Source organism: Punica granatum, chromosome 1 (genome assembly GCF_007655135.1).
Source record: "Punica granatum isolate Tunisia-2019 chromosome 1, ASM765513v2, whole genome shotgun sequence".
Classification (NCBI taxonomy): domain Eukaryota; kingdom Viridiplantae; phylum Streptophyta; class Magnoliopsida; order Myrtales; family Lythraceae; genus Punica; species Punica granatum.
Genome location: NC_045127.1, coordinates 6707408 through 6735293, shown reverse-complemented (window position 1 = coordinate 6735293; position 27886 = coordinate 6707408). Strand labels below are relative to the sequence as shown.

General features: G+C 39.0%; 4 protein-coding genes across 8 annotated transcripts; 2 read left to right on the top strand and 2 right to left on the bottom strand.

Moving 5' to 3' along the window:
- Nucleotides 1-693: 693 nt before the first annotated feature.
- LOC116192351 (pyridoxine/pyridoxamine 5'-phosphate oxidase 1, chloroplastic) lies at nucleotides 694-7671 on the bottom strand. 2 transcript variants are annotated; one of them, XM_031520888.1, is made up of 14 exons: nucleotides 7354-7671; nucleotides 6401-6577; nucleotides 5862-5900; nucleotides 4980-5147; nucleotides 4786-4891; nucleotides 4168-4334; nucleotides 3807-4049; nucleotides 3373-3461; nucleotides 2915-2965; nucleotides 2724-2814; nucleotides 1998-2102; nucleotides 1809-1879; nucleotides 1438-1533; nucleotides 694-1293 (listed from the first exon to the last, which is right to left on the bottom strand). In XM_031520888.1, the coding sequence occupies exons 1-14, from the start codon at nucleotides 7483-7485 to the stop codon at nucleotides 1227-1229; spliced, it is 1602 nt and encodes a 533-aa protein (XP_031376748.1). In that variant the 5' UTR covers nucleotides 7486-7671; the 3' UTR covers nucleotides 694-1226. The 2 variants fall into 2 exon arrangements, with proteins under 2 accessions (XP_031376748.1, XP_031376749.1); XM_031520889.1 differs by having other exon boundaries at nucleotides 6401-6593; nucleotides 7354-7527.
- Nucleotides 7672-12541: 4870 nt separating this feature from the next.
- Nucleotides 12542-14598, top strand: LOC116215271 (bet1-like protein At4g14600). 2 transcript variants are annotated; one of them, XM_031550917.1, is made up of 4 exons: nucleotides 12542-12724; nucleotides 12826-12949; nucleotides 13403-13459; nucleotides 14128-14598. In XM_031550917.1, exons 1-4 carry the CDS (start codon nucleotides 12663-12665, stop codon nucleotides 14287-14289), a joined length of 405 nt encoding a protein of 134 aa, XP_031406777.1. In that variant the 5' UTR covers nucleotides 12542-12662; the 3' UTR covers nucleotides 14290-14598. The 2 variants fall into 2 exon arrangements, with proteins under 2 accessions (XP_031406777.1, XP_031406785.1); XM_031550925.1 differs by having other exon boundaries at nucleotides 12581-12724; nucleotides 12801-12949.
- Nucleotides 14599-15158: 560 nt separating this feature from the next.
- Nucleotides 15159-21265, top strand: LOC116215250 (chaperone protein dnaJ 1, mitochondrial). Of its 3 annotated transcripts, none has more exons than XM_031550898.1 (19): nucleotides 15159-15438; nucleotides 15523-15613; nucleotides 15685-15774; nucleotides 15850-15941; nucleotides 16374-16457; nucleotides 16644-16682; nucleotides 16913-17023; nucleotides 17122-17163; nucleotides 17262-17349; nucleotides 17942-18006; nucleotides 18108-18170; nucleotides 18254-18326; nucleotides 18630-18721; nucleotides 18970-19041; nucleotides 19314-19370; nucleotides 19679-19727; nucleotides 19945-20014; nucleotides 20365-20454; nucleotides 20807-21265. In XM_031550898.1, exons 1-19 carry the CDS (start codon nucleotides 15412-15414, stop codon nucleotides 20853-20855), a joined length of 1344 nt encoding a protein of 447 aa, XP_031406758.1. In that variant the 5' UTR covers nucleotides 15159-15411; the 3' UTR covers nucleotides 20856-21265. The 3 variants fall into 3 exon arrangements, with proteins under 3 accessions (XP_031406758.1, XP_031406751.1, XP_031406766.1); XM_031550891.1 differs by having other exon boundaries at nucleotides 15160-15438; nucleotides 20830-21265; XM_031550906.1 differs by having other exon boundaries at nucleotides 15160-15438; nucleotides 20794-21265.
- Nucleotides 21266-22065: 800 nt separating this feature from the next.
- On the bottom strand, nucleotides 22066-23895 carry LOC116193113 (vegetative cell wall protein gp1-like). The gene has a single exon (XM_031521885.1). It carries the CDS (start codon nucleotides 23778-23780, stop codon nucleotides 22401-22403), a length of 1380 nt encoding a protein of 459 aa, XP_031377745.1. The 5' UTR covers nucleotides 23781-23895; the 3' UTR covers nucleotides 22066-22400.
- Nucleotides 23896-27886: the final 3991 nt, after the last annotated feature.

Below are 27886 nucleotides of genomic sequence, written 5' to 3'. Positions count from 1 at the left end.
AAGAAAAGAAAGTCTTTTTTTTTTCCGAATTTCTTCATATAATTAACTGCTTTTCTTATGTCTATGTCAAACTGTCAAAGAAATGTAATCCTAGATCGCCCAATAAGAATGTTTGACCAAAGACTTTTTATCTCTCTCTTTTCTTCTTCCTTTTTATATTTCCTTTTAATTATTATGGAAGGCAGGATTAGATCTCACAAATCAAGATAACTGATCTCTCACATCACATGTCAAATTACATAGAAGACTAATCCAAGTGATTTAGGTCACCTACAAAGATTCATAGCTCAAGGCAGATTTGACTATTATCGAAATTACCCGATGCACAATTAGATCTCGCCCGACCTCGTAATCATATATAACCATCCGGGGCATACAGGAACTTCGTTTTCCTCAAACACGCATCGAGATTAATCTGTGGTCGTTATTGCCTCATCAACGTCCTATCAGATTGTGACAACCCTCCAATCTGTTCCACGAATATAAGATCGGAAATAGAACAGCTCGAGCCGATATTAAGTGGTCGGGATCTTCAATGTTCCCATGTTTTTCTCACAGTGGACCCGACTCAAAAATACGGCGCATCGCCCTCATGTAAACCCCAACTGTCCTTTAGCATTAAGAACCATCCCATAAAGAGAAGATCCATTTGGGAACATGCTTTTTACTAAGCCGACAAATAGAGTCAATCCAAGAAAAAAAATAATTGACATCTGAGTATAAAATAACTTATACAAAACTGATGGCGTGATCAAAGCATAGAAACGCAACGGATCCAGGACTTACACTATGCAATGGCTCCATTTCATTTGCTTTCGGTCGCTCGGACCAAACGTGCCGTGAGTGAATTATCGAGTAGTCAACTCACAGCTAACCCACTAATTTTTTTTTATTTTTTATTTCTAGGAATAAGGTTTATCAAGGCATGCCAAATGATTTGCCATGCCACTGCAACTAAAAGAAAAGTGATTTCCCTGTATTTGGAGTTTTCCATGAGTACAAGAGGAGAATATATTCTTATTAATGGACGAGTCAATCTCTAATCATGCAACGCACAAAGATTTCGATGATGCAATGACGACCAGGATAATGATCGAGGATCATCGAGGTTTAGTCAAAAGCCTTGTTAACCTGAGGTAATATCAGAGGAGTACCTGCTTATTCGTTACAGAAGCAACTTGACTGAGATCCTGAGATTTTCACAAAGATGAAGCCAAAGCCGATAGTCAGGGAGCCAAACGGACAATTTTCCACACACGTTTCCCATCAATCTCTTGAGGTGAATACTGCAACCTATCAACAGAACATTCATAGGTTACTCTGATGAATGGACAATGTGAAATGTGTACAAGAATGACTAGTGGAGAACATTCCATAATAATTGGATTAGATGAGCATGATCCATTCCCATGGGGGAATGATGAAAGAGAGACGAACCTATCATGCAAACGAGAAGGCTGCCCTTGCCAAAACTCGAAAAGCTCAGGCTTCAGTCTGTATCCTCCCCAGTGTTTGGGTTTCGGAATCACGCTCCTGATCATAGCAAAAATTGAGAGCAAGCACATTTAGCTCCTCTTACTCATTGTTCATTCTAAGAGAAGAAAGGGAATTTCTTTATTTCTCGTGTTCTTTCTTACTTAAACCATCACGCTTTAGAGTAATCTACTCAGTTATTGCACCATCTGGAATTTCAACACATTTATACCAACAAGAAATTTTTACTTTCTAAGCCCATATAATATGTGTTTGCAGTATCAAGTATCTAGATATACGAAAAAGTAAAAATAATTTAAAATGTTAAATCTTACATGTTTGAAAACTTCTCCTCTATTTCTGTATATTGTTGGCGCAGGGCCTGTCTTCCAGGAACAACTGAACTCTGGAGGAAATCCCAGAAAATGTCAAGACTTTGTCGTGCTGTCTATAATCTCCATATATTCATTAGCTTCTTATAGAAGACTTACTTGATTACTTACTCAGCCAAAAAAAAAACTTACTTGATTACTGACAACTGCTCCAATTTGACTCCCTCGAGGACGACTATGAAAGTATTGCTCGGATTCTTGGTCAGGGACTTTCTCAACTGATCCCTCCACTCTTACCTAGAAATCAAAGTTTATATCAGTAAAGATAATCCTCCAGGAGTGGTGAATATAACTGTATGTAAACGACTTGGAAAAATAGTAGAGAGTAAGATGAGATCTGTCTGTAATATATAAGTATTTTACTGAATAAACATCTGACAATTATTTTACAATAGGACATTACAATATATCTAGTGCTAATCAGTGACAACTGACAACTTCTTGGAAGATACTGGAATCACAAGATATATGCAGACTCATGGAAAATTATTTCTTTCACGAGATAGTTTTGAAAAAAATAAAAGGCAATCATCATCTCTTTCAGCAGAAAAGATAAACCGCCGGGTTTGTCTAGTTTGCTTAGGCTGGAATCTACTATCTAGTCAGTCCAATTCTAATGAAAAGAGCCATTGCCATATTGGCTGAGGACCCATTGAATTGACATACTCATTTCCTCTAATTTATTGAGTGTATATTTGTACAAGGACCTTTTAGGCTATTTTATTCGTCCAGTACTACATATTGGATCTCAGTTAACACCCATGACCAAGCTACTCACCAGCCTGCGACAGTGTGATTCCGAAAAGTAGGGATTTTGGCCTTAATAAGTATAATATTACATGGAACTAGATGAGTTACCTGGCGGTTAAGACCATCCCAGTAAAAAAGAAGTGACGCCCAAGGATTTTCGGACAGTTCGCGTGCCTTTTGGCTTCCATAATTGGTGTACCTGCACTGAAAAATATTAGCATCAAGTCCAGAAAAGAAAGATCAATACTCTCCATGAAGAAAAGCAAGCAAGGCATAATATAGCACCACAAAAGACTAACCAAACAAATCCATCCTTATCAACTCCTTTAAGCAGCACCATTCGAGAAGATCTGTACAAAATAGTAATACACAAGTTAAGGTAGAGAGCAACCAAGTAATAATGAACTTTACAGACTCTTCCATCTTTTCTGGATGAATTAACATAAGGAACTTTAGGAAAATACATCATTTATACCAGTAAATAAATTATGTGACGCTAGTCTAATTGGTTAAGTTCTCGAATGATGTATGGAAGTTACAACAAAATCGTGGGTTACAAATAGACAAATTTATATGAATACAAACAAAACGAAAATAAGATCATCTGAAGTTTGTAGATACAGTAGAGAGCCAAACAGGTAATTGAAAGACAGAAGACTGGCAAACTTATGGCTGACACATGGGCTTCGAGAAGAGGCACATAATTATCTGGTTATATGGGAAAAGCCCCAAAATATAAATAAGTAAAAGAACTTACGGCTTTCCATTCTTTCCAGCAGTTGACAATGCCATTGCATTTGGTTCCCTCAACCCAGCAGCCACTGCATCTTCAAACCACTTGTTGAACTGCAAAGCAACAGCAGAATATATTAAACCACCATAACAGGTCCAAGCTCATTACAACAAACTACCCCGGAGACAAGACCAAGTAAAAGATAATAAAAATCAGCTAATTCTCTGGCAATTATACAGTTGACAAAATGTATATCTGAACACAACTCAGCAGCTTAGCTACAAACACAAAACCGCCCGCGTGTAGGCATTCCAATCATGATTATGCTCATTTTGGTTGCATCTCAGATATTAACAGTCTGTTGTACAGGTCCTCGAATACCTGAATACGGAAATTTTCAATAACATTTTGTATATGTTTTCTTGATATTAATGAGACCTCAAATTGTACTCCAGTACCTGATCAAAAGGATTGGCCTCAACCTGATCTTCAAGAAACTCAGGAGAAACATAGGTTTCCCTCATTGCTGAGATGTCAATTTTTCGGACCTTACCAATGCGGACACACATGGAAGTTCCGGGATATGGGGGAAGATGAAGCCTACATTTTTCTGCAATAGCTGGAGGGACAAATCTACCGCCTAGAAAGTGGTGGGGACCACGAAACTGCTTTGCCCCCAGCTTCGGTGCAGTTAAAGAAACCTGGAATATATGAAGTTGCATATCGGTTGAAAAAACTAGCATGACTAATGTTAAAACTTTAGCTGATGAATTCTGAATTTAAAAATGAAACACCATTGTGCCTCTCTAAGGAACATACCAACATGTCAGGTTTGATTCCTTCACCACCAGCATCTCCTTCCTCAACATGCCATCCAGAAGGAATATCTACAGAAACAATTACAGGAGATTTTCTGCCTGCAACATCACCTCTGTTCAAGCTAACCAGCCTTTGGATCAGGTTGTCAAAAGGTGGCCTTGGGGCACCTGAAGAATGTGTTCGAGGGCAAGCATCATGAAAGATCAAATAAGAATTGTGAGAAGCACCGTATAAAGATCATGCATTTGTCATCAGATATCACTATTACTACCACAGAAACTTCCACTTCAACTATTTATTACAAATATTAATCTTTTGTTCCTTCCGTAATTCATACTGGACTGCATTTTTATTTACACTGCCTTTTCAGATTCAGCAGATTAGGATCATGGCAATGAAACTTCTCAAAAGGCGTGAGAGAACGATAGCCGTCACTCACATTAGGCCGAACAACTAAATCCAGTATTCATCTCCCTAATTATCAGAAGTGATACAGGACAATAGGATAACGTTAGGAATAATCTTAAAACAGCATATAGCTAGATAACACATATCTCTCGCATATGATAAAAAAACCATTGAATAAATTCTATAATGTAATGAGAAGAAGACAATTACCATGGAAAGAAAAGCCGAACATTGCATCCACTAAAATATCGAAGTCTTTTGATAAGTCTGAGGGAAGATCTTCGACTGACAAGAAAGGGACTGATAGGGACTCGAGCTGCAAAACCATGAGGTCAACAATCAACTCAGCTTTCAGTCAATAGCTATAAACTAATGATTCAGATAAACGGTACAATCTTTGGTACCTGAGTAACAAGGCCAGTGTACAGAGGCTTTGGAGTACGCTTAGGATAACAAATGCAAGGTTTGTAACCAAAATGATACAAATGACGAGCAGCTACAAGCCCATCGCCGCCATTGTTACCAGGCCCACAAATAGCAAGAACCTTGTTATATTCACTCGGTTTATATACCTGCCAAAAGAATTTCATTTCAAATTTTCACCCACCCATGTAGAAGCTTATCTTTGAAAACTATGTCTCTCTTAAAATCCAAATTCCCTCCCACATATAGGACCATCGGTTGAAAGACTGATTGTGGCTAAATATGTGAAATTTCAATTAAAAACAGGCAAATAAGGGGCCTAGAAATACCATGCTACTGATAAAGTGTCAATAAAACTTTGTGACTTCCCAATAAAAAATTTTGCAACACTGAAGGACAGCTGCAATTAGCTAACTAGAATGTTCTTGGATTGTCCAAGAGATTTTCTGGCAGGCTGAACTGTTAACAGTCAGCGTGCACATGTGCATGCTTGTGTGTATAATCAGTAACTAATGTTATGTATATGTTATTGCAGTATATATGATTGCTGCATCAGCCATTTTCAAGTCTAATTAAGCAATGGAGTTGAAACCATACTCAATGAAGCATAAAGAACATCTTTATTTAAGAATATCATGGGGAGAATACAAGATATGCAGATTTTGGGGCTCAAAAATATAGATAGTGGAGACATCAACAACTGTCTGAGTCTAAGGAATTCCCCATTCTTTATCCTTGTTTAAGATGATGACTACAGGTCCAGTCAAAGAAAATGACAATAAATGTACTGCAAAAGAGCAACGAGTGCATCGACAAAAATGTTACAAGCTAGTAATAGAGAGTAAGACACGTAGAACCATTACCTCAGCTATTGAAGTTGCCACACTCAGGCCAGCCAATTCCTACAAGAGACAACCACATCATGCAATCAACTCGTAAAAGTTTGATTCAATCAGCAGCAACACCCATATTTAAGTGCTAGAACATAGTGGGGGAATACTTTCATCATAATAAAATCATGCTAGTAAGTGCTTTGTAAAGCTTAAAGATGATAGGACAAGGACAGCGCACTGAACGAGTACATTCGTCACACATATCAGCAGTACCTCAGCTCAGGCAAAAAACCAAGGATTATGAGTGGATAAGCAACAAAAACATGGTTCTTTATTTATGCTCAGAAGCTAACATGTCCTAGAAGCTTAAGCCAAAGGCAATAGGAGAAGTTGTCTAATTACACTTTGGACATTAACTACTCTAACTAGCATGAACCCGTATTTGTCTGGGGGCTCAAATGCCATGTGAAGCAGTTCATTTGATGTGAATGCTTAAGCTGAAGCCAGGCAGCAAGTATACACCAATGCACACTATAGTCAACACCAACTCATCGTTTCAGGAAACTGACCATCAACTGATCGATGCTAAACCCAAGAGGACCCATGAGGGTCTCGTCGATCTCAGCAGCTTCTCGCTGTGTCAGATACGTGACAGAGTCCTCGGCCATTGCTTGCAGCTCACTGAGTGGCCTTGAACAGAGCGGGCGAGTCGCAAGGCCCCAACTCGGGTTATAGCGGGAAAGACCCTGAAAACGCACATGGCTAACATAGCTTCAGTTTCTTTTTTTGGATAAGTGATGATACTTCCACTTTAATTAATCATATGTACAAGCAAGACAAGTACAACACTCATTGAGGAGCAAACAACATACTCACACTCAATGGCATGCATGCCAAACTTTCAACCATACAATGTTAAACACACTCAGTGGCATGCAAGCCAAACAACAGTATTTCCTAACTTGTATTTGAGATTAGGGAAAACCTGCAATATCGCCTTTACAAAAAACAATATTCTCTTGACAATGGAAGAAACCGACATCACCTCCTCCTTGAAAACCCTTCTATTTCTTTCAAGCCAAACACAATATATATAATATGACCAGATCAACTTCAAAATTACTGTGTCTAGCTTTCTCTCTTTTTGAGCAAGAATCCAGTCTGCCTCTGTTTTCCAATTAACCTGAGACTCGCATATTCTAATCCTGCTCATGATGCTCAACCAGATGCCCTTCGTAACCGTACAAGAAAAGAATAAACGATCTCTTGTTTCTATAGCAGCACCACAATATTCACACTCAACCTCTTAAAACAAACTCCACCTACATTCGATAAGAGGCTTTGCAACTGTTGCCAACTGCAATATTTTCCTCAAACTCCAAGAACAATTCAATATTTAAATTTCATTCGTCAAGAACAATCTCCCGAATTGCTACCCCTAGGCTTTGCACGTAGCTTCAGTTTCAGCAGCCGCACATCAATCAACCCATTGAATGCTCAAGCGGGTAGCAGAGAAACTCACCAGAAAGAGAGAGGAGAGGTTGTTGTGGAGCACCGGCGATGGTTTACAGAGGTTGAAGCTAAGGGGAAGGAGTGATTGGGTGAGCAAGAAACATGTCATTGTTCGGGTTCTGGTGCGTAGAAGTGACCACATCCTACGACGTGCTGACGAGGATGATGACGAATGCTCCAGAAAGTAGCTGCTCGAGTACAGTTGTTTTTCATCTCTACCCTTCCCTTCTATGGGGTCCGACTCGAGCTTTCTCGTAATCGTTCTGAGTGGGGAGATGGAGCGCGTGGCGGTCGGTGGTTCCCGGCAGGCACCGGTGGCTGCATCTTCCTCCACTCGAAAGAGACCAAAGTGCCTGTCTTGCGGTTATTTGCATAAGCTCCCCGAAACTATTGGATATCATACAAATTAGTCCAATTGTTGTTGCTGCTGTTGTTTTTTTTTTTTTTTTAGCCTTCAGGCTGAGATTCCATGTTGCCCCGTGTATTTTGGCCCATTTGGACATGGCACTCTATTATCGAAACGAGGAATAACTTTCATCTCGATCAACTATGCTTATGGAATGGTTGAAATCAACCACTCGATCGACTTGACCATACGTTCTTTACGGAAGCAAATGACTATTTGGAAGCACAAAAAAAAGACATTATTAAAAATATTGGCAAATTCTATGATGGAATGTTGATTTATGTTCCATGGTAAACGCTCTTTTTTTCGGTCCATCTATTTTGTAAGGTAACATTTTCGCACATATAACTTTCAATTTCGTCTCAAATCTATCGGGCACATATATAGTAAAATAAATTTGGAGGGCTGCCTAAGGGTTAAAAGAAATGTTGATGACATGTCGATGATGTGGCTGTATTATAGTGGACCGGTTTAGATGAAAAAACCGATTTATATGGGTCAATTTACTTTTGCAACATTCAATTTAATAGAACTGATTTTCGATTTAATAGAATAGTTCATAGAATTGGTTTAATAGTTTTCAAGGACCACTGGCAAGATTAACGGCGATGGCGGCCGCTAGCTTTTGCCCATAGATCGTTTGGTTTACTTTTGAAACATTCATCTTGATTTACAATTTAATCGATTGGTTCATATGACCGGTTTAATCATTTTCAAGTAAATCCGCTGCCAAGGCTAGTGGCGGCGGGGCAGCCACTCTGGTTTTGCCATAGATTGTTTCGCAAACTTTTGCAACATTTGTTTCCATTTTGATTTACACATTAATCAATGGGTTGATATGATTGGTTTAATTGTTTTCAATGTAAGACTGCCCCCAAGGCTATTAGTAGCCACTAGCTTTTGTCGAAGTTCAATGACGAAGGTGACGACAACCTGAGTCCGCCTGCTACCCAAGTCTTCCTTCTATCCTAGTGCCTGCAAGTTTTATTCAGTCGGATCTTAACTTCCATAATAAATTCCAATAAATTAAGGGATTTTAACTTCCTATAAGTAAACTGCGAACTTTTTTTAGGTCGGATGATACCTTCCCATAATAAATTTTATTAAATTAAGTGATTTTAACTTCTCATAATTAAATTGAAAATTGACCTCCCTACAATAATGGGATACATGCAATCAATTATTTTGATTTTCATTTATGAAAAATTAATCGTAATATTTAAGACGATGATGTTGGCTCGACCTTAACAATGAACAAGTTCAGACCAACCCATAAAGTGAATAATATTTTATAGATTCACATGTTGGCTCGACCCAGTTAGTGAGTTAGATCGAACTAACAATGAAACATAGTATTAACTTGTAACCAATAAAAATGGTTTTAAGGGTGAATTTCACATGCAAATCGACATTATGGTCCTAGAATGCTATATGGTTATTTTACATTACAATTATAAAGTTCAAGGTGATTGATAGATAGTGCAATGGGACATATTAGCTCTAATATATCAGTTTGCTATCTCTAAAATGAACATCCTTTAAATATTTAATTCATTACGAGATTTGGAAGGGGTATGTAACGTGATAGACGTTTATTTGTACTAGTCCGACTTATAATATATATTGGTTCAAAGCAATCTGATGGATAGAGCTAGTCCCTCATTTTATTAATTAGCTTGACCCAACATTCATGTTGGGCAAAGCTAAATGAGTCGGGATTTGGGATTTTGAGAAATATTAGATTTGGTTCTCCCGCCTAAAAATATTGCACCAGTTACTATTGTTTGAATTCATTGGTCGCCGATGCCAAAGCTCTTCTCTCACGTGGGAGGGAAAGTTATCGTGAAATGACCATGATTTTAGGAAACAAATACTGGTAAATAAATCTTGGAGAATTTCCATGAAAAACACATATGTTAGTTCGTCCTAATATGATAATTCGTCTGAGCGAATTATAAGTCAAATCTCACCCAGTTTCAAACGTGAGAGGGGAAGTTGTTCCGAGATGACTGTGATTATGGGGAACAATACTGGTAAATTAATCTCAGATAATTTACAGAAAATCACATATATTTGTTAGTTGGATGGAGCGAATTAGAAATCCCGCTAATTTCCAAACAAATTAGGTATTTTATTTACTTATTAACATGTGATAATTATGGAACCCATGTAATTTGCTTTGCATAAATTATGTTTCCTTGATTTTAGGGAGAAAATTAGGAAAGTGTGCTCAGGAAAAAAAATATCGATGAAAGTGTAATCGGAATTAACCAAAAAACATGGCCCCCAATGACCATAAATGGTCACGGCCGACCGCTGTCGACAGTAGTTGGCTACTGCCTTAGAAATTAATAGAGCAAATGATAAAGCCATCAACGGAATAAAAATAGAAAAGAAAAATTATCGAGATAGACATGATTGTTCAAAATCGAATCGTCGAAAACAAGAACGATCAAACATTGACATGTTGCTTGAGTTGGATATCATCGTTCAAAACCTCATCGTCAGAAGTCATTGTCGACTGCTTTTAAACGGCCCACGGAAAATTGAGTTGGACATGATTATTCAAAACCGAATTGTCGGAAACAATCACCGAACAAACATTGACATTTTCCCCGAGTTAGATATCATCGTTCAAAGACCCTTTGTTGGAAGCCATTGTCGGCTGCTTCTAATCGGCCGAAAACCGATTTGGGTTTAAAACCAATCAAAATTGTAAACCATTTATGTTTGTAAACCGAATAATACTTGTAAATCGGTTTGAACCTGTTCTCCTATTGGTGCTGCTAATGTTGTGGTCACATGGATGAGATGTTAATGTGATATGGCCGAGTTAGTGATGTGGCGATGAACAATGAAGTGGTCGAATATGATTGGTACAAGTGGAAGGTAGATTCGAGAACATGGTATAGTATTGTGGCAAAAATTGTAAAAAGAAAGTATAAATGAATACAAATACTAGGGGTAAAATATGTAAATAATAGACATATGAGGTTAAGAGTTGGTGTGATCTAATGGCTGCGATTTGTGTTCCACCATGAAACACAAGCTAGCGTTTAATTCTAAATGGAAATCAAAATAACTGATTGCATGTATCCTATAATTATCGGGAGGTCATTTTCCAGTTTAATTATGGGAAAATGATTAAATCAATTATATGAACCCATCGATTAATGCGTAAATCAAAACGAAAACCGAATGTTGCAAAAGTTTGTCGAACAATCTATGGCAAAAACAGAGTGGCCGCCCCGCCGCCACTAGCCTTGGCGGCAAATTTACCTTGAAAACGATTAAATCGGTCATGTGAACCAATCGATTAAATCGTAAATTGAGATGAATTTTGCAAAAGTAAACCAAACGATTTATGGGCAAAAGCCAGTGGCCGCCGCCGCCGCCGGCCTTGCCCGCAATCCTTGAAAACGATTAAATCGATTCTATGAGCCATTCTATTAAATCGTAAATCGGTTCTATTATACGAATGTTGCAAAAGTAAATCGACCCGTATAAATCGATTTTTTCATCTAAATCGGTCCACTATAATACGGCCACATCATCGACAAGTCATCCACATGTCCACGTCATCAACATTTTTTTAATCCCAAAGCGGCTCTCCAAATTTACTTTACTATATATGTGCCCCGATAGATTTGAGACAAAATTAAAAATTATACAGGCGAAACTGTCGCCTTACAAAATAGATGGATTGAAAAAAAATAGCGTTTCACCATCAAACATAAATCAACATTTCATCCTAGAATTTGCCTTAACAACAAAAGGTAGAATAACCAGGATAAAGGATTTCCATCATGGAAACACGGGGATCGTCGCTTACTGCAAACGGGGAAAATAAGTTATTGTGAGATTTTTTTTTGTTCCTAATATGCGAACGAGATCCTTAAGGGGCTCTTCTTGTATTTTCTTATAAATATGCTTTTTCAAAGTTCCGATGGAATGTTTAAAATAAGGAGTTTTACTCAATATGCGGTGAAATATCAGTAAGTTAATTATGACCCGAGTAAAGAAAGAGCGTAAGAGATGGCAATTGTTCTAGGAGCCCGTACACCACATGATGACTAAGGCGAAGTTACAATACCACTAAAGAGAAATAAACCCGTCTTTTTTGAATTATAATGAATTGCGGATAACTTAAAGATATATGACATTAAGTCCTACAAACAACTCGTGAGTCAGGAACTCCATCTTTGTTACTTTGATATGTACTAAATGTATGGCATGATCAAAGTTAGATCAGGCGGTCCTCCTAGCCCAGTGAAAGACAAAACTTGATTTCGTACATTCGGTTGGCTGAGATAGAACTCGAGCCATTCGGGAAGATAATCTTCCCTAACATGAGCTTGACATGCAAAATAAAAAAAAAACTTATTCTCTTTTAGTGAATGAAATTGACCATTACTAAATGATGCCTGAATTTATGGAGTGCATTTATGCGGTTTAAGTTATTTGTCGCTTATTTTTTTTAAATAAAGTCTTGAGTTCGAGTTCTTGATTTAGAAAACTTTATTTTTTTGGACTGATCTGATTTAAACTGGCTTAAGAACTCATTAGACTTTTAAATGCAAATATACAAAAAAAAAAAAAAACCGCCAAATTATACTAGGATCATTATGTCTGGCACAACATAAATATTCAGGACCGACGTGTTATTTTACTGGGTGTTTCTGGATTTATATGTAAGGAGCCTGAGATGACAAAGAGCGCCCAATAAAAAAGCGCCACGTAAGACAAGTGTGTCTTTTCTACCGCCAGCTCATCTTCCGCCATGCCATCACTTCCCCCATTTCAACCGCTAAAGAAACAGAGGCCTTCGCGCCGGGACAGGTTCCTCCTCGTGATCATCTTCGGCGCTGTTCTTGGATCGGCAGAGGGGCTTGTGCTCGATAGATCCCTCCGTGATGGCCAGCAATTTCAACAGAGCCGGTCCTTCGTACGGCGGCGCCTCTCCTTACAGATCACAGTGAGTCAGTCCTTTGGTGTTTTCCGGCTACCTCCTGCTGTCGCTGAGTCCTCTACATGTTTCCCGTCTAATGCAGTTTTGTTGAATTCTTATACGTTCAGAGAGGGGCTTAGTACGAGGCCGGTTGGTGGTTCTGATGAAATTCAGCTGCAAATCGATCCGATGCACGGGGACTTGGATGATGAGATCGGCGGTCTTCGAAATCAAGTCCGGCAGTTGAGAAACGTGAGTTCATTCGGCCTGAATCTTTCAAATTGATGCGTCTTATTTTGAAATTTGATGTACTTTCTCGCGTTGAACCATGATTGTCGCAGCTACGATTCTAGGGTTTCTGGACCTTGAACTTTTGATCGATGTAAAATATATATATTTTGTATTATTCCCACGAAAGTATCCGTATCTGGAGTTCCGTTACTGCTCTTGTCCAATGAACTCACGGTCCAGGTCGAAGAATGTGCCCTAAGAATCTGTCATCGAAGACATACTTAGTTACGTACGATTTGATTAGTTCCCTCTCTGCTGGAAGATCAATTTTGGTATCTCCTGGTTTTAGAGGTCCGACCATTTTGTTTTCTGGTTTAGATTTTGGTAATCTGTGTTCCTTGCATATGTGCATATTTACTCTTATTCATTGACATCTATTTGATCCAAACTAATACCTCAGTGATTCTAATGCAGGTAGCACAAGATATACATACGGAAGCAAAATTTCAGAATGATTTTCTTAATCAGCTGGTATGCAGTTACTCACCAATCTCTTAAGTTATCGTTTTTGATTTCTGGATTGCTTGATAAGTATGGCTGCAGTTTACCTAACTTTCCCGGTGATTCAGTCCATTAGATGGATTATGAACCCAATTTGAATGATCTACGGCTAAAAATTTATCTAGACTAGTATGTTGCAAAGTGGAAACCAATTGTATAATGCATTTTCAATGTTCTTGCGCTTGTTTTACTGCGAACTTTTCGAATTCATCATTCACAACTACGACCTATCGGTAGAGAACGAAGTCACCGCTCACAGAGAGACTGGGAATGAACTCGAGTTTTGGACGGGCCTGTTCTGGGCAATCATAGTGCTGGTCTCAATTGGCACATGCTTGTCATTCTTTCCTGATATGATTCAAAACAGCAGTGAGTATAGAAGTAAATGATAATGGCTGCAGCAGCTCACTCAAAATTCCAAGCAACATATATATCCCTGACAGCAAGCACTAACATAAGAACTGTTAAAGAAGAAATTGGCAATGACGAGTGTCTGGAGAAAGTCCGTGGTTTACCGAGGAGGATGCACATGTTATATATTTTGTCCTCTTGCATATTTTATAATCTTGATATGTTGTGGGGTATTGCATAAGAGCCATAACACCTTAACGAGAGGTTTTTTCTTCGTATCATGACAGCAAATGATTATGATCAAAGCGGAAGCGGGAGTGAAGAACAATGTCAGGAGGCTTAACAAGAGCATTGTCCAGTATGGCTCAAGGAATGTTATGCATGTCATTGCCTTCGCGTTACTGGTCTTCTTCATTGTCTATATGTTGTCGAAAATGTCTAGGAGATGAGATCTGTTGCCCTACCCCACAGAAGACTGAACAAACAATGTTCATATGCTGCATTCTCTAGCTCGTACAATCGTAAACTTTAGACATCATATGATATTTGAAGTGAAGTCGTTTTGCAGTAAGGCTTTGCTCTAAATTCTATTCGACATTTGATTCTTTTTGATAGTGAAGGTGAGTAGATTTCCAGTTTTTCGCCGAATCTTTGCCCTTGGTGGTCAATTGAACTACCATTGTGCCTAATATGTGAAAGCTGCTGCGTCTGCAGACTGGTTGATTTCAGCATCAATGGATGGTGAGACAATTTACTTAGCTATTCTCGATGATTACATCTCATCATTGTTTTCGTAAATATATTAATTATTGGCTGTGGCATCGAATGTTAAGATGCATTCATTTTTTTAAAAGAAAAAAAGAAAAAAAGAAAAAAATGCATTAAGTTTCCTAAAAAGCTTGAAATTGAGCAAGCCCCTGATTAGTTATTTTTTCATATCATTAGAAATTGTATAATAATCTTCTATAACTCACCCTCCACGACTTTTGGTCCCTTCAATATGAAAAAGCTCTGAAGGAGAAAGAAAATTATTAAAAATAGAATTAATCTCAATCAATAAATTAAAGATAAATCGTGAAAAAAGAAAAAGAGCCTCCTCCGTCTCACATGGGAAAATCAGACCAAGACTTGCGAAAGCCTCAAAAAATTGGGTCCAGCAGTGAAAAGCCCAACCCACCCGGATGAAATGGGGGGGCTCAGGCCAATCCGGCGTGTCCTGGCCGGTCGTTGTCGAAGAAAGCCGGTCCAGATGCCTAGCACTAATCAGACCGGTTCTTGACTGAACCGGATCATCGGAAATGTTCTGACTCGGCGGCAGGCTGTCGAAACCGGGAAGACTGGAGAGTGGAGTTCGCCTTAAGGATCGAAGTTCAGCAACCTCTCGGCGATCGGCGGCGGGACCGTTCCGTTTTGGTCAAGACAAGAACCCTAACGAGCTCGATACCACCTTCGATTGGATTCCTTCCTCTTCCTTCATTTCTCCTCCTTGCTTGCCTTTAAGCACTAACCTGCGAGAATCCCAATTCGAAGCCAAAGTTCTCCCTGTCCAGCGACCGGCAGTGTGACCTCCGATGATCAGATTGAGGTGGTTAAAATCGGTGAGCAACATCGGCCGAACCATTTCAGTTGTTTTTTCTCATTCAGCTCTCGTTTCCGTGTTGACTTGTTTCGGCCGTTTACAGTGCCGGCGGCAGTTGCTTTCTTCCATAGCTCGTCAAGGGAGTTGGGCTGCGAATGATTCTTCACCACAGACAGCGGTGTTTCTTGCACGGAGTAAGCTATTACGTTTGACTCGACTTAGGTTGCTCTACTCGGAAAATGTCTAATGCTATGTATTTTATCAGCCCTGCAGAGCTGCAGCATTGCTACCAGAAGATCTGTTGATCCTGAAACCCCGGAAAGGCAAATGGGATACCGTTATTTTCATGCCACTGGTTAGTTTACAATCTGACTTTTATCGCTATCACGATAGTAAGTGGCGAATTTGATTATTTGGGATCAATTTCTAGGCACAGGTTGGTCCCCTGAGCGGAGTTACTATGACATTCTTGGGGTTTCGGACAATGCTAGTCGAGACGAGATTAAGAAGGCCTTTCATGCGGTGAGTGCATCATGAGTGCATATGATTCCTTGGGGGAACATCAATCAAGGGACTGCCTCGGCCGCCAATTCATCCATTTATTAAATTTGTACTCCATAGGCATTAATATTAATATTTGATAGTGTTTTGTCTGCTGGGAGTCCAAATGCGTGATGCAAGTGTTTTGTCTGCTGGGAATCCAAATGCGTGATGCAATGGTAGTGCTTATAACCATTCTTTATGTGATATAGTCAGAAGAACTTGTCTCATTATCCCCTGATTAAAAGTCCTAGAGGTAAGCGAAATTGGTGCTTATGTATCTCATTGATCATGTGATATCCTGCTGTAGTACATTTGGTTAGTTGTGGTGAAACTTAGGCATTGGTTTAAGGTTTTTATGTTACATACAAAAGTCATACTCATTGAAGTTTCTGCTCCTATACTTCCATGCAGCTTGCCAAGAAGTACCATCCCGATGCAAATAAGAATAACCCTTCTGCTAAGAGAAAATTTCAGGAGATAAGAGAGGCTTATGAGGTTTGTGAAAGTGGGGTGGAGGAGATAACCTCGTTTTCTTCCCTCTAACTTATAGTGCTTAAGTTTCTTGTATATTTTTCAGCCACAAAAAAAAAAGAATAAAAAAAAGAAAAAGAAAATAGGGTCTCATGCGTTGAATTCTTCTGGTATTGTGTTTTGCTAATCTTTTATTCTGTTTAATTTCAGACTTTGCAAGATTCTGAAAAAAGAGCGCAGTATGACAGGGTAACAACTTCTCCCTGCTTGCATTTTGGATCCTTCCAATCATGTATTCCAGCAATTTTGGATATATCTATTTCTCAGTTCATTATATATGTATGTATATAAATATATATCTCACGGTTCTTACACGAAGTTTTACTGGGCTGCATTATATTTTTGTCTTTTACATGTTCTCTATTAAGAATTGATATTTATGAAACTGACTTTACATTGTAATCTTATGATCAACGAAGAAACGCTCCAGAAGTTCGGCGGATGTAGAATTTGATGAGGGAGATGCTGAGGCTTTTGCCCGCAATTATAGAGCGCATTTCTCTAGTTCATTCCAAAAGATTTTTTCGGAGGTAATAACTTTTGTTTTCTCTAGAACTCTCTGTAATCATTCCCCCAATTTAGCGAAACATAAATCACAGTTACTTAAAGAGCTTCTGATGTATGTCAGATATTTGAAGACGAGACCGATCGATTTGCATCTGATATTCAGGTTGACTTCCTCGCTAGTCACTCACCCACCCAACTTGATTCAGGATTAACTAAAATACGGAAGCTAACATATGTCTATCTTACACTTCGAGTTTACAGGCGGAGCTGTCACTTTCTTTCGTTGAGGCAGCAAAAGGATGCACAAAGCATCTGTCTTTTGAAGCCTATGTGCCATGTGATTTATGTGGTATGTGAATCCCAGCTTTTCCTAGTGGTGCCGCTTCACCATTATCGTTGCATCTCTTTCTTTATATGTTTTTATATGTGTATTCTGTTGAATTAAACTGCTATACCCGTATTACACGGAAATCAGTATAAGCTCATGAACCATGCTTTACATAAATTCTCCTTGCCCCATTGCTTGTGTAGAGAGGTAAGTATGGTCCATTACTGTTGTGATTTTGCTATTATTATGCAGTTTTTAATGGTGTCACAATTAACAGGAGGTGGAACAAGAAGTTTAAAGTTATATTGGTTATTATATATCCAGTAATACTGATTGGATAATTGGATTTGTAATTTGAGTTGTTGAGAGGCAATGATAACAAGAAATGCTGTAGTGCCCTAATGGCCTACAACCGCTGTTAGATATTATTTGCTAGGAACTCTGGACAACTTTAAGTTATTGGGTAGTGAACCGCTGTTTTTTGATTATCTAGGTTTTATTGATGCAGTATCTGCTATCAGAACTTTTCATCTTTTTTCAATAGTGCTTCATCTTAGATCATTTGTGAGATCATCATTTGTCTTTTGAATTACATGAATTTGGCATAATGCAGATGGGCGTGGCTATCCAATTGATGCCAGGAAAAGAGTATGTCCAACCTGCAGAGGTTTGGGGAAAGTAAGTGCTGTATATATCATAGCTGATTAATTAGCATATTACTCTGAAGAATTGCAATCATATCATTTCCCTTAGTCTTGAATGTTTTCTCATGTGGTCAGGTCACACTTCCTCCCTTTACATCAACATGCAGTACCTGCAAAGGCTCAGGGAGAATCGTTAAGGTTTGACATTCTCTTAAACATCTACGGATTACAGCATCCTGATGCTTGACGTGTTGCTTCATTGCATCTCTGCATTTGAGCAGGAGAATTGTATGTCATGCAAGGGGTCCGGACTTGTTGAGGGCATTAAAGAGGTTAAAGTAACAATTCCAGCTGGTGGGTTATTTTCTGCTGCCACCTTCTTATAAAGCTAACATCCTAGTAACTTTAAGATAGTCTTACTGCACAGTACTGACCAGAGAAGAAAACGAAAGCATGGGCTGTGTTATGGTTTTCTTTTCCTGTGATGCAAAAGATATATCTGGGCTTGCTTCCATTATTTCTGTCCTTTCTTTTGTCCCAAGATAAAATGTCGATGAAGATAATGTTCTGGCATTGGCTGAAAATAAGTTGCCTCAGGAGAAAGATTGTAAAAAATGTGGATGACCTTTTCACGTTTACTTTCTTGGGTTGGTGCAGGTGTTGATTCTGGAGACACAATTCGTGTCCCAGGTGCTGGTAATGTGGGTACACGAGGGAGTCAGCCTGGCGACTTGTTCATCAAGTTGAAGGCACGAGTTGCTCTTTCTTGCTTTATGTTTCCTTAACAATTTGATTCTCAAAGTAATGTCACTTCCTGTTTGACTTGAATTTGTGTTCGTTGTTGTCACTAGTTTCATGTATGTTTCTGTACCTGTGCTCTCAACCAGCATCTTGTGTTGTATCACTTGTATCCTGTCGTTTACTATCCTCTATCACTTGCCAACTGGATTAGGTTCTTAAATGTTAGTTCTTGTACTTATCTGTCTTGTTCTTATAGGTTGCTGAGGATCGTATATTTATCAGAGATGGTGCGGATGTATATGTGGACTCGAGAATAAGCTTTACACAAGTAAGAAAGGACACAAATTTGACCCTATTTTTCTTCTCCTTTTTCTTTAATAAATTTAACAAGAAGCGAACATTTTAGACTAATAATATTCTTTTTGTTATAGGTAGACTAATAATATTCTTGTCTCATATATTTTGATATCATTATCAAAATTGTATAATTTACCAGCGGTTCTAGATATATTTTTATATGAACAATTTGATGTGTATTTGCATATGCTAATGTTTGCCCAGGACTTCTGGTGACTCTCTTTGATATTTATTGTATTACAGGCAATTCTGGGTGGCAAGGTCGAAGTACCGACTTTGTCAGGGAAGACACAAGTAAAAGTTAGTATATTTTGTCCCTTCTGATCTTATCTAGAATTATGATTTTAAGCAACTTCAAAATTTAAGGATGTCATCTTAGATATGGATGAAGAAGGAAGCTTTTTGAGTGGCATCATCTTTATTATGATTCGACAGAATCAAGTTTTATTCTGATGAATTGTATTATCAATATGTCCCTCTTTACCTTAGGAATGAAGGGACGATATCTTTGGAAATGTTTTCCATGCTAATATTCGATCCATCACTTGTAAGGCAGAACTGCTGTTGTGGATATTACCATTTCTTCTCTAATTGCATATTCCTCTCAGATACCAAATGGAGTTCAGCATGGACAGCTGCTGGTACTAAGAGGCAAAGGTTGACAGAAGTTCATTAGTTTTTTCTTTGATAAGCAGCCTTGCGAAAGGCTACATGTGCAGGGGGGATCCAAATTGATGACCTCTGGACTACCCAAGAAGCACATGGGCGTCCTACCCACTTGCACTAACCTTGGGGGTCTATTGTTTTATTCATTTTGAATTTTTCTGGTTTCGATTTCCACCAAAGATGTGCTTATCCTTTTAAATTGATGCAGGACTTCCGAAGCATGGCTTTCTTGTCAATCATGGAAATCAGTATGTGCGATTTCGGATTCATCTTCCTACGTAAGTCACCTTTAAATCATTGAACCTATAACGATGAATATATGGGCTTGCACATTATTAATCTGAAAAAATGCTGGGTTAGAATCATTTATGCGTATGTCTTGCAAATCAGGAGGTAAACTTGATTACATCGTAGCAGTTCTTGAATTGAACAGAGATTTCTCATCTACTGAGCTTTTAAGTATCGATTTTAAACTCTCTCTTGGTTTAAGTTCCATTTTTTGTTAGCTTAAACTGCAGATATGCATAATAATGCTTCATCCTGTGGATAAGTTACAAACTTGTTTCACGTTTCCCACAGCTGATCAATCAAAATGTATTTGTTTGTTGAATTTCTTGCTATTATTCAGAGAGCTCAATGAACGCCAACGCGCTATATTAGAGGAATTCGCGAAGGAGGAAATCAATAATGAGAAAAATGCCTCTTCTGAAGGAAAATGGTATGTTTTCACTTCATTCATTTTATTCCATATTCGATTTTTGTGGGATTACTCTTTGGCCTTCTTTTAACTGGATGGTGGCACCCACTCTAAAGTCTACTGGATCTTACTTCGAATTGAGTGACTGATTCTGAGGATTTTCGCATGCGTAGGCTCTTCTAATCGGTGTTCAGTACTGTAGGAGATAACTTCCTTTTAAATTGGCTGATGCATTTGTTTTCCAACGTATTAATAATCAAAAAATTTCTCTTTCAACTTCTTTTCGTCCTGTTAATCAGTGCATCCCTCAGTTAATTTTTTCTGGCTGTAATGGAGATCGATCCTGAACTGGATTAACAGGCTTTATCAGCAGCTATCTACTGGTTGAACTTACAGGTGGCCCCAACTCCTCGAACAAGTGACGAGCCCTAAGTTCATGCTCGAGATGTCTCTCTTCATTCTCATCCTCCTGTTGCTCAGGAGAATGATGGCTTGAGATTCAGAAAACACATTGAATCCGAGCCAAAGCGGTTTGGTGTCACCAAGTGGTGATTCGAGGTCTAGTGATAATCGCATAGGAAAGGATGAAGGATCCGCTCCACTATTTCTTGGCACGGGTTCTTTTCGGTGAGAGTGCCCAATTTTGTCGCGAGAACCATTGATATTCTTCTCCAATTTATTGGAAGCAATTTCCCCCTTTCTGGTCCCACAGCTGCCCAGTTTAATGGGATTAGTTAACTTGCAGAGAAATAATTTGTATAGAACGTGTAATAATTCCATTCTGAAAGAAATATATTGCTATTCATCTCTCAGTTTTCCGCTGATTCTTGCCCGTTTTAATCTTGTTGAAGTAAGGCTGGAAATCACGGATGTAGTGAGTGTTCGATCGGGTAGCGACATCTACCAAAGCTCACTAATTGAAGGCGAGAAAATATTCCTATTTTTCATGTCATGGAATCAATCTTGGTATTGTCCCTTGAGACATGACTAACAAGAAAGATAACGACAGTTCCTGTGTAGTTTGGAAAACATATATTAAGATGGTCTTGTCTTTGCTTCAAGCATCAATTTGGCACCAATTGTTCGCTGGCGAAACGATGCTTTACTAATGTAGTGATGAATTAACTTATTAATTACTCGGGTCAGCACACTTCGATATCTATTATTAGCCGCCGACACCTAATTACTATTGGAAATTATTTAATTAGGAACACTTGCTATCTTTGTAACACTACAAAATCGGAGGTTGGATGCTAAATATTTAATTGATATTGGCATTTTTTTTTGATAAAATGGAGGCCGTAGATCAAATGCATAAAAAAAAAATACAGTGACGAGACACGGGAATCCTTATAATATCTCAAAAAAAAAAAAATTGATCGAGTATGTGATTTAGTTACTCGGTCTATGAATTTCAAGGGAAAGCATTATACGAACGATTAAACTCGAGGCGATCCTAAAACATTCGGTCCCGTAAAGTAAAGTGAGAGGAAAGTGTTCCCTTTATATCCGGTCGATCAATCGTAGCATAGGTCGTTGACTGACGTGGATTTCCAATTTCTAATCAAAAATTTGCCCAAGCTAACCACCCCAAAAATTAATAATACTTTACCCATGTGCAAACACTGTATGGATACCGTAAGGAACCTGCCCAGTATGCATGCATGCATCAACTTTTGTGTCGCATCGATCACACTTATTCAAGTCAAAACGTAAAACAAATTACAAATAACAAATAACAACCAATTGCAATAATTCTCCTCCTAGTAACACCAGAATCGATCTTCCTATACAGAACGGCAACACATGAAAAGGTAGAGATTGGGTACAAATCTGAACTTCGCACACGATTCAATCCAATCCGACTTATTATATAGTTCCAAAAAGAAATTAAAAATGAACGAGGTCCAACCGACGATCAATGTATAGCTTTGGAACTTGTCACGGGCAACTTGAGAGATCGATGATTAACAGTTATGCCGATGTCCTGGAGGGGGAGCGAGAGCTCCGGACCTTCCAGGTGAACAGGGCGACCCTCCTCCGCACCCTGCAGCTGCGCCCACTATTGCCACCCCTCCAGCTCCGTGAATTATGACATCATCCTCGATATCTACTGCCATGGCCTGTACACCACCTGGGCCCATGGTTATTCTCTCGTGGACCACCTCGTGTTCCTCCACGATAACTGGCGCAGCGGCAGGGACCATCACTGGTTTTTTCTTCTTCTTAGCTAGGCAGAACAGGCCTGCCGCTAGGAATGCCAGGAAGAAGACTGACCCTAAAGAAACACAGACGATGATAATAGTCGTGTGGTGGCCGCCAGAGGGAGGGGCGACAATCTCAGTAGAAGAGGGTGGCAGAGACGGTGGTGTCACTCCATAGCCAGGTGGTGAGTAGCCACCAGGAGTTGGGGTAAGATAGGGCGGAGAGGCCTTTGGTGGGTATTTTGGGGGTGAGCTCGGGCCCTTGGAAGGCTTTGGCGGGTAAGTTGGTGGATACTTTGGAGGTGAAGCTGGGGTCTTGGAAGGCTTAGGTGGATAAGCTGGAGTCTTGGAAGGTTTCGGGGGGTGGATGGGCTTTGGTGGCGCTGCTGGTCCGTGATGTCCTGGAGGGGACGGAACTGGTGCAGACTGGCCACTCTTGGGTGGTGGTGCCGGAGTTGGAGCCCCATAGGATGGTGGCGGGGTCATGGAAGGTTTCGGAGGGTGGACAGGCTTCGGTGGTGCTGCCGGTCCATGATGTCCTGGAGGGGATGGAACCGGTGGAGATGGGCCGCTCTTGGGTGGTGCTGCTGGAGTTGGAGCCCCATGGGATGGTGGCGGCGTCTTGGAAGGTTTCGGAGGGTGGACAGGCTTCGGTGGCGCTGCCGGTCCATGATGTCCTGGAGGGGATGGAACCGGTGGAGACGGGCCACTCTTGGGTGGTGGTGCCGGAGTTGGAGCCCCATAGGATGGCGGCGGGGTTTTGGAAGGTTTTGGAGGGTGGACAGGTTTCGGTGGTGGTGCTGGCCCATGATGTGTTGGAGGGCGGGTTGGAACCGGTGGAGACTGGCCCCTCTTGGGTGGTGGTTCCGGAGTTGGGGCCTCATGAGATGGTGGCGGAAATTTGCCTCCGGAGGGAGTTGGTGGGTAAGTATATCCCCCTGGAGGTGGAGGAGGAGGTACCTTGTGGTGATGGTGGTGGTGGTGGTGGTGGTGATGATGATGATGGTGGTGTGGCGGCTTGTGAGGGTGGGCCGGTGGCGGCGGTGGGGAAGGGGTACGCGGTGCAGGTGGAGGTGGAGGTGGGGAAGGAGTACACGGCGCTGGTGGAGGTGGCGGGGGAGGAGAGTAATATGGATTGCTCATTGCTTCTCAAGGGAAGTAGTGTTGGATATGGAATTTGCCTTTCTTCCTCAGTATAGTACTTGACTAGAGAAGTGCAAGTGTTCAGAATAGGAGAGAAAGGGATGAGGAGATGGCCAAGGGAATGTGGCTCTATTTGTACTAATTTGTGTGTTTGGAGGGTTGAAATTCCCTTCCAAAATCCTCAACCAATTTCAATTTTTTTTTTGGGTAATTAACCAATTTTAAATTTTAATGTCAAGGAAAGGTTGCTTGGCTGGCTCGCTATATGTATATATAAAGCATAAACGTTGAGTTGTCTTCTAATTATCACATTTCTCTTTAAACTTATCAATAGTTAGAACTCCTTTATAACTGAAAAAAATTAGGCCCTTAATTCTTATTTATAATAAGGTATTCCAAATAGATTTTATTCATGTATGTATTTGAAGATTATATAGTAATAGTCATCATGGGATCTTACTTAAACAGTTTTGTCCCTCCTATTTGAAGTATAATGCATATATATGACTAATTCATTACCAAGTTAACAATTGCAAGTTCATACAACCGAAGGTCAGATATCCTTTAATTTTATTCAAAAAGAAAGTAATGATTGCTTTTATCCTCTAATTATTTGAATATTTATCATCTAATGATCCATTTACTAGCTAATATGTGGTCATCATGTTCCCCTCTGAGATGCGCCCAAAGTGCCCCAAGACAAAGTCGATTTAGTTATTTTCATGGGCCAATTATTCTAGTATGATTAATTAGTTAAATTGTAGTTTGGGTGATTACAAGCGTATAATCAATCGAGGAGTCGATTGTGTTAAACGTCTTGCTCTGAGTTAATAGTGTTATATATATCTGACGCGATTGAGTTATTGAATATGAAAATTTTGTTATAACAACAAATGAAAAAAGAAAAGAAAAGAAACTTTACATTCGTATTGGCAGAGTACAATTTCATTTCCATATGACTATATTTTCATCTTGGTGAGGTCTCCAATCGATATGCGTATTTTCTCACGGATTCATTTGAATTAATTAATAAGCCAATATAATCGAATTCATAAGCCATTGGGAGTACAAACTAGCCACCCGTCCCAAACCTTCATAGGTACTTAAATGGGTTTTACCCGTTGGGATATGAGAAGGGTTTAGGAATTTGAGGTCAAGATTATGTAGGTTTTGGGAAATATTTAGGATTTTACCTCAAACCCCATACCAACTCGTTAAGCGTATATTAACTAAATTACCCTCCACATTACTCATATTTACAAAATAACATTTATTATTTTCTTTTATTTTCCCTTTATTATAATTTCAATTTCTAGTATTTGTAATATTTTATGAACTTGAAAGTGCTGTGTTTTATTATTTTTGAAAATATTATGAACTTATAAGTGTTGTGGTTCGTTTTTCTCGAGTATGTTATGAACTTATAAGTATTGTGATTTATTTTCTTTCGTATAATTATTTGCTAGGAATTTGTACTTTGTATTTGAATACATTTTGTTATATCAAACTATTTTCTATAAATATGATAGGGGTATTTACCTAAAATGGTCCATGATTTGCCCGTTTTGTCAAATTTATCATATATTTTTTTTGTCAAATCTATCTTATAGTTTACTTTTTGCATCAAATCTATCTCGGCGTTATCTTTTCCGTTGACATCTAACGGCCGTGCTGACGTGGCGCCTATGTGGCAAGTGTGGCCCAATATCTCTCCACGTGCCACGTCAGTATGGCCGTTAAATGTTAACGGAAAAGATAACGCCGGGATAGATTTGATGCAAAAAAGTAAATCATGTGATAGATTTGACCAAAAAAAAGCATATGATAGATTTGACAAAACAGACAAACCATTGGTTATTTTAGGTAAAAACCCCAATATGATATAATGATAAGTTCATAAAACTTTTCTTGCAAACTTATTAGCGGGCGAAAAATGAGTTTCCAGTGAGTTTTCGTTAAATTAGTGGGTACGGTTTGAGAATTTTCCTTTAAAATCTAACGAGTTCGGGAAGGGCTTAGTATTAACTTTTTTTAACCGATATAGGAATAGGATGATATAGTCATCCCAAACCCTCTCAGTGCGATCCTAATACAAACTCAATTCGTCGGGAAAATGGTCCATGTTGCAGATATTGCTCATATACATGTGAAACTCATTAGCTAATTAATTTTGGTTGGCACAAACAGAAATTAAAGTAACGATTGAAATATTAACTCATGTCAACGACATGGGATGAGACTATTTATTTTTTAAGAAGCCAAAGCCCTAACTATCTACATCTTGTTAGAACCGAATTCCTAATTTCTAGGATCGCACATGTTGAATACATAGAGATTTCGATGAATCGGAAGCGTACTTGAATCTATAGCTTGGGATCGATTGGAGTTTGTGGTCTTCCAAGCCGGTAAGTTAAGAGCGTGAGTTGTATGATTCTCTGAGTAATGGGACCTCATGGTATCTCTCTATTCAACGTACGGCTCGGGAACTATAACTCCTATATTGCACTTTAGTGCCCAAGGTTTATGTAATTCTAATTTTGTCCATCATAAAATTAGTAATTACCCTTTATGGTATTTGCACATTGATTCCCTATTTTATCGAGATATCGGATAGGCCCATTACTGTAAACCTTATTAGATCACTTAATTGGGCTTATTAATAGGATAATACATAATACATAATGTGATATATATATGTCGGGTCACATCGTTGAAACAAAATTCAACAATCTCCCACTTGGGCCGACATATATATTACGGAAGAGTTATGTATTACATTTTGCCTTATAAATACCCTAATTGTTATCCTAACAAACATCCCAAACAATTTGGTCCTTTGAACATATTAATATAGGATCAAAGCGATCTTCGCCACACATTTATCATGGCTAGACCCATTAATAATCACGTCTATTAATATATCCAATACCATAGATCAAATATGGGTATACATCATGGAAATTACATGCAATGTGATCCAAACATACCTATTTCCAATTGATCCACTATATTCCTTAGTGAGATCAAATAATATTTAATTCAGAGTGAAATGCCTCATAAACTGTATTCTGAATAAATCATATAAACCATAATGTGCTAATACAACGAATGGTATCAAAATAGTACAACCTCCCACTAAACCACAGTGTCCTCATTAGACATAATACCCATATGAGTTACATGCCCGTGAAAGACTGAGGGTGGTATACCTTTAGTGAGCAGATTCACAAGCATGGAAGTTGTACCAATATGTTCTATAGATAGCTGGCCACTCTGAATTCCTTCTTTAACAACTAGGAGCTTGATGTCGACGTGCTTAGACTTCAAAGAGCTCCTATTGTTATTGGAATATGAGCTCCTATTGTTATTGGAATATAAAACTACATAATTATTATCACAGAATAGCCTCAATGGTCTTTCAATGCTATCCAAAATTAGCAGCCCTATGACAAAATTTCGCAGCCACATTCCATGATTGGACGCCTCATAACAGACTATGAACTCGGCCTCCATGGTTGAAGTAGCTGTAAGTGTCTGCTTAGCACTCTTCCAGGAAATGGCTCCTCCAGCCAGTAGATAGACATAGCCAGACGTGGATCTCCGACTGTTTTGGCATCCAGCAAAATCAGAATACCCAATGATCTCCAGCTGATCCGATCTTTTGTAAGTGAGCATGAAATGCTTTGTTCTATGTAAATACCACGAAACCCGTTTGTTTGCTTCCCTATGATCCACACCCGGATTACTCAAGTACCCCCAACATCCCAACTATGTAAGCAATGTCCGCACGTACATACCTGCGCATACATCAGACTTCCCACTGTAAATGCATAGGGAATCTTCTGTATCTCTTTCTTTTTAAACTCATTCTTGGGGCATTGATTGAGACTAAACTTGTCTCATTTAGCAACATGGGTATCTCATGGTCTGCAATCATTCATATCGAATTTCATCAAAACCTTCTCAATATAGCTCTTTTGTGACAATCAATATATCTGGATCCTTAATACAAAAGAGGCTTTCCCAAAATCTTTCATCTCGAATTTCTCCGAAAGAAATCTCTTGGTTTCATGCAATAAGCCTATATCGTTACATGCAAGCAATAT

What these genes read in the sequence shown, in the direction of transcription:
- LOC116192351 (XM_031520888.1), bottom strand. Translation starts at nt 7,485, where the DNA reads ATGTGGTCACTTCTACGCACCAGAACCCGAACAATGACATGTTTCTTG. An exon ending in ACACTGGCCTTGTTACTCAG is followed by an intron (nt 4,892 to 4,979) that starts GTACCAAAGATT and finishes ATGGTTTTGCAG; the next exon opens with CTCGAGTCCCTATCAGTCCC. An exon ending in GGGATGGTCTTAACCGCCAG is followed by an intron (nt 2,103 to 2,723) that starts GTAACTCATCTA and finishes TTTGATTTCTAG; the next exon opens with GTAAGAGTGGAGGGATCAGT.
- LOC116193113 (XM_031521885.1), bottom strand. Translation starts at nt 23,780, where the DNA reads ATGAGCAATCCATATTACTCTCCTCCCCCGCCACCTCCACCAGCGCCG.
- LOC116215250 (XM_031550891.1), top strand. Translation starts at nt 15,412, where the DNA reads ATGATCAGATTGAGGTGGTTAAAATCG. An exon ending in AAAGAGCGCAGTATGACAGG is followed by an intron (nt 16,683 to 16,912) that starts GTAACAACTTCT and finishes TGATCAACGAAG; the next exon opens with AAACGCTCCAGAAGTTCGGC. An exon ending in TAAAGTAACAATTCCAGCTG is followed by an intron (nt 18,327 to 18,629) that starts GTGGGTTATTTT and finishes GGGTTGGTGCAG; the next exon opens with GTGTTGATTCTGGAGACACA.
- LOC116215271 (XM_031550917.1), top strand. Translation starts at nt 12,663, where the DNA reads ATGGCCAGCAATTTCAACAGAGCCGGTCCTTCGTACGGCGGCGCCTCT. An exon ending in GCCTCTCCTTACAGATCACA is followed by an intron (nt 12,725 to 12,825) that starts GTGAGTCAGTCC and finishes TTATACGTTCAG; the next exon opens with AGAGGGGCTTAGTACGAGGC. An exon ending in AAGTCCGGCAGTTGAGAAAC is followed by an intron (nt 12,950 to 13,402) that starts GTGAGTTCATTC and finishes ATTCTAATGCAG; the next exon opens with GTAGCACAAGATATACATAC.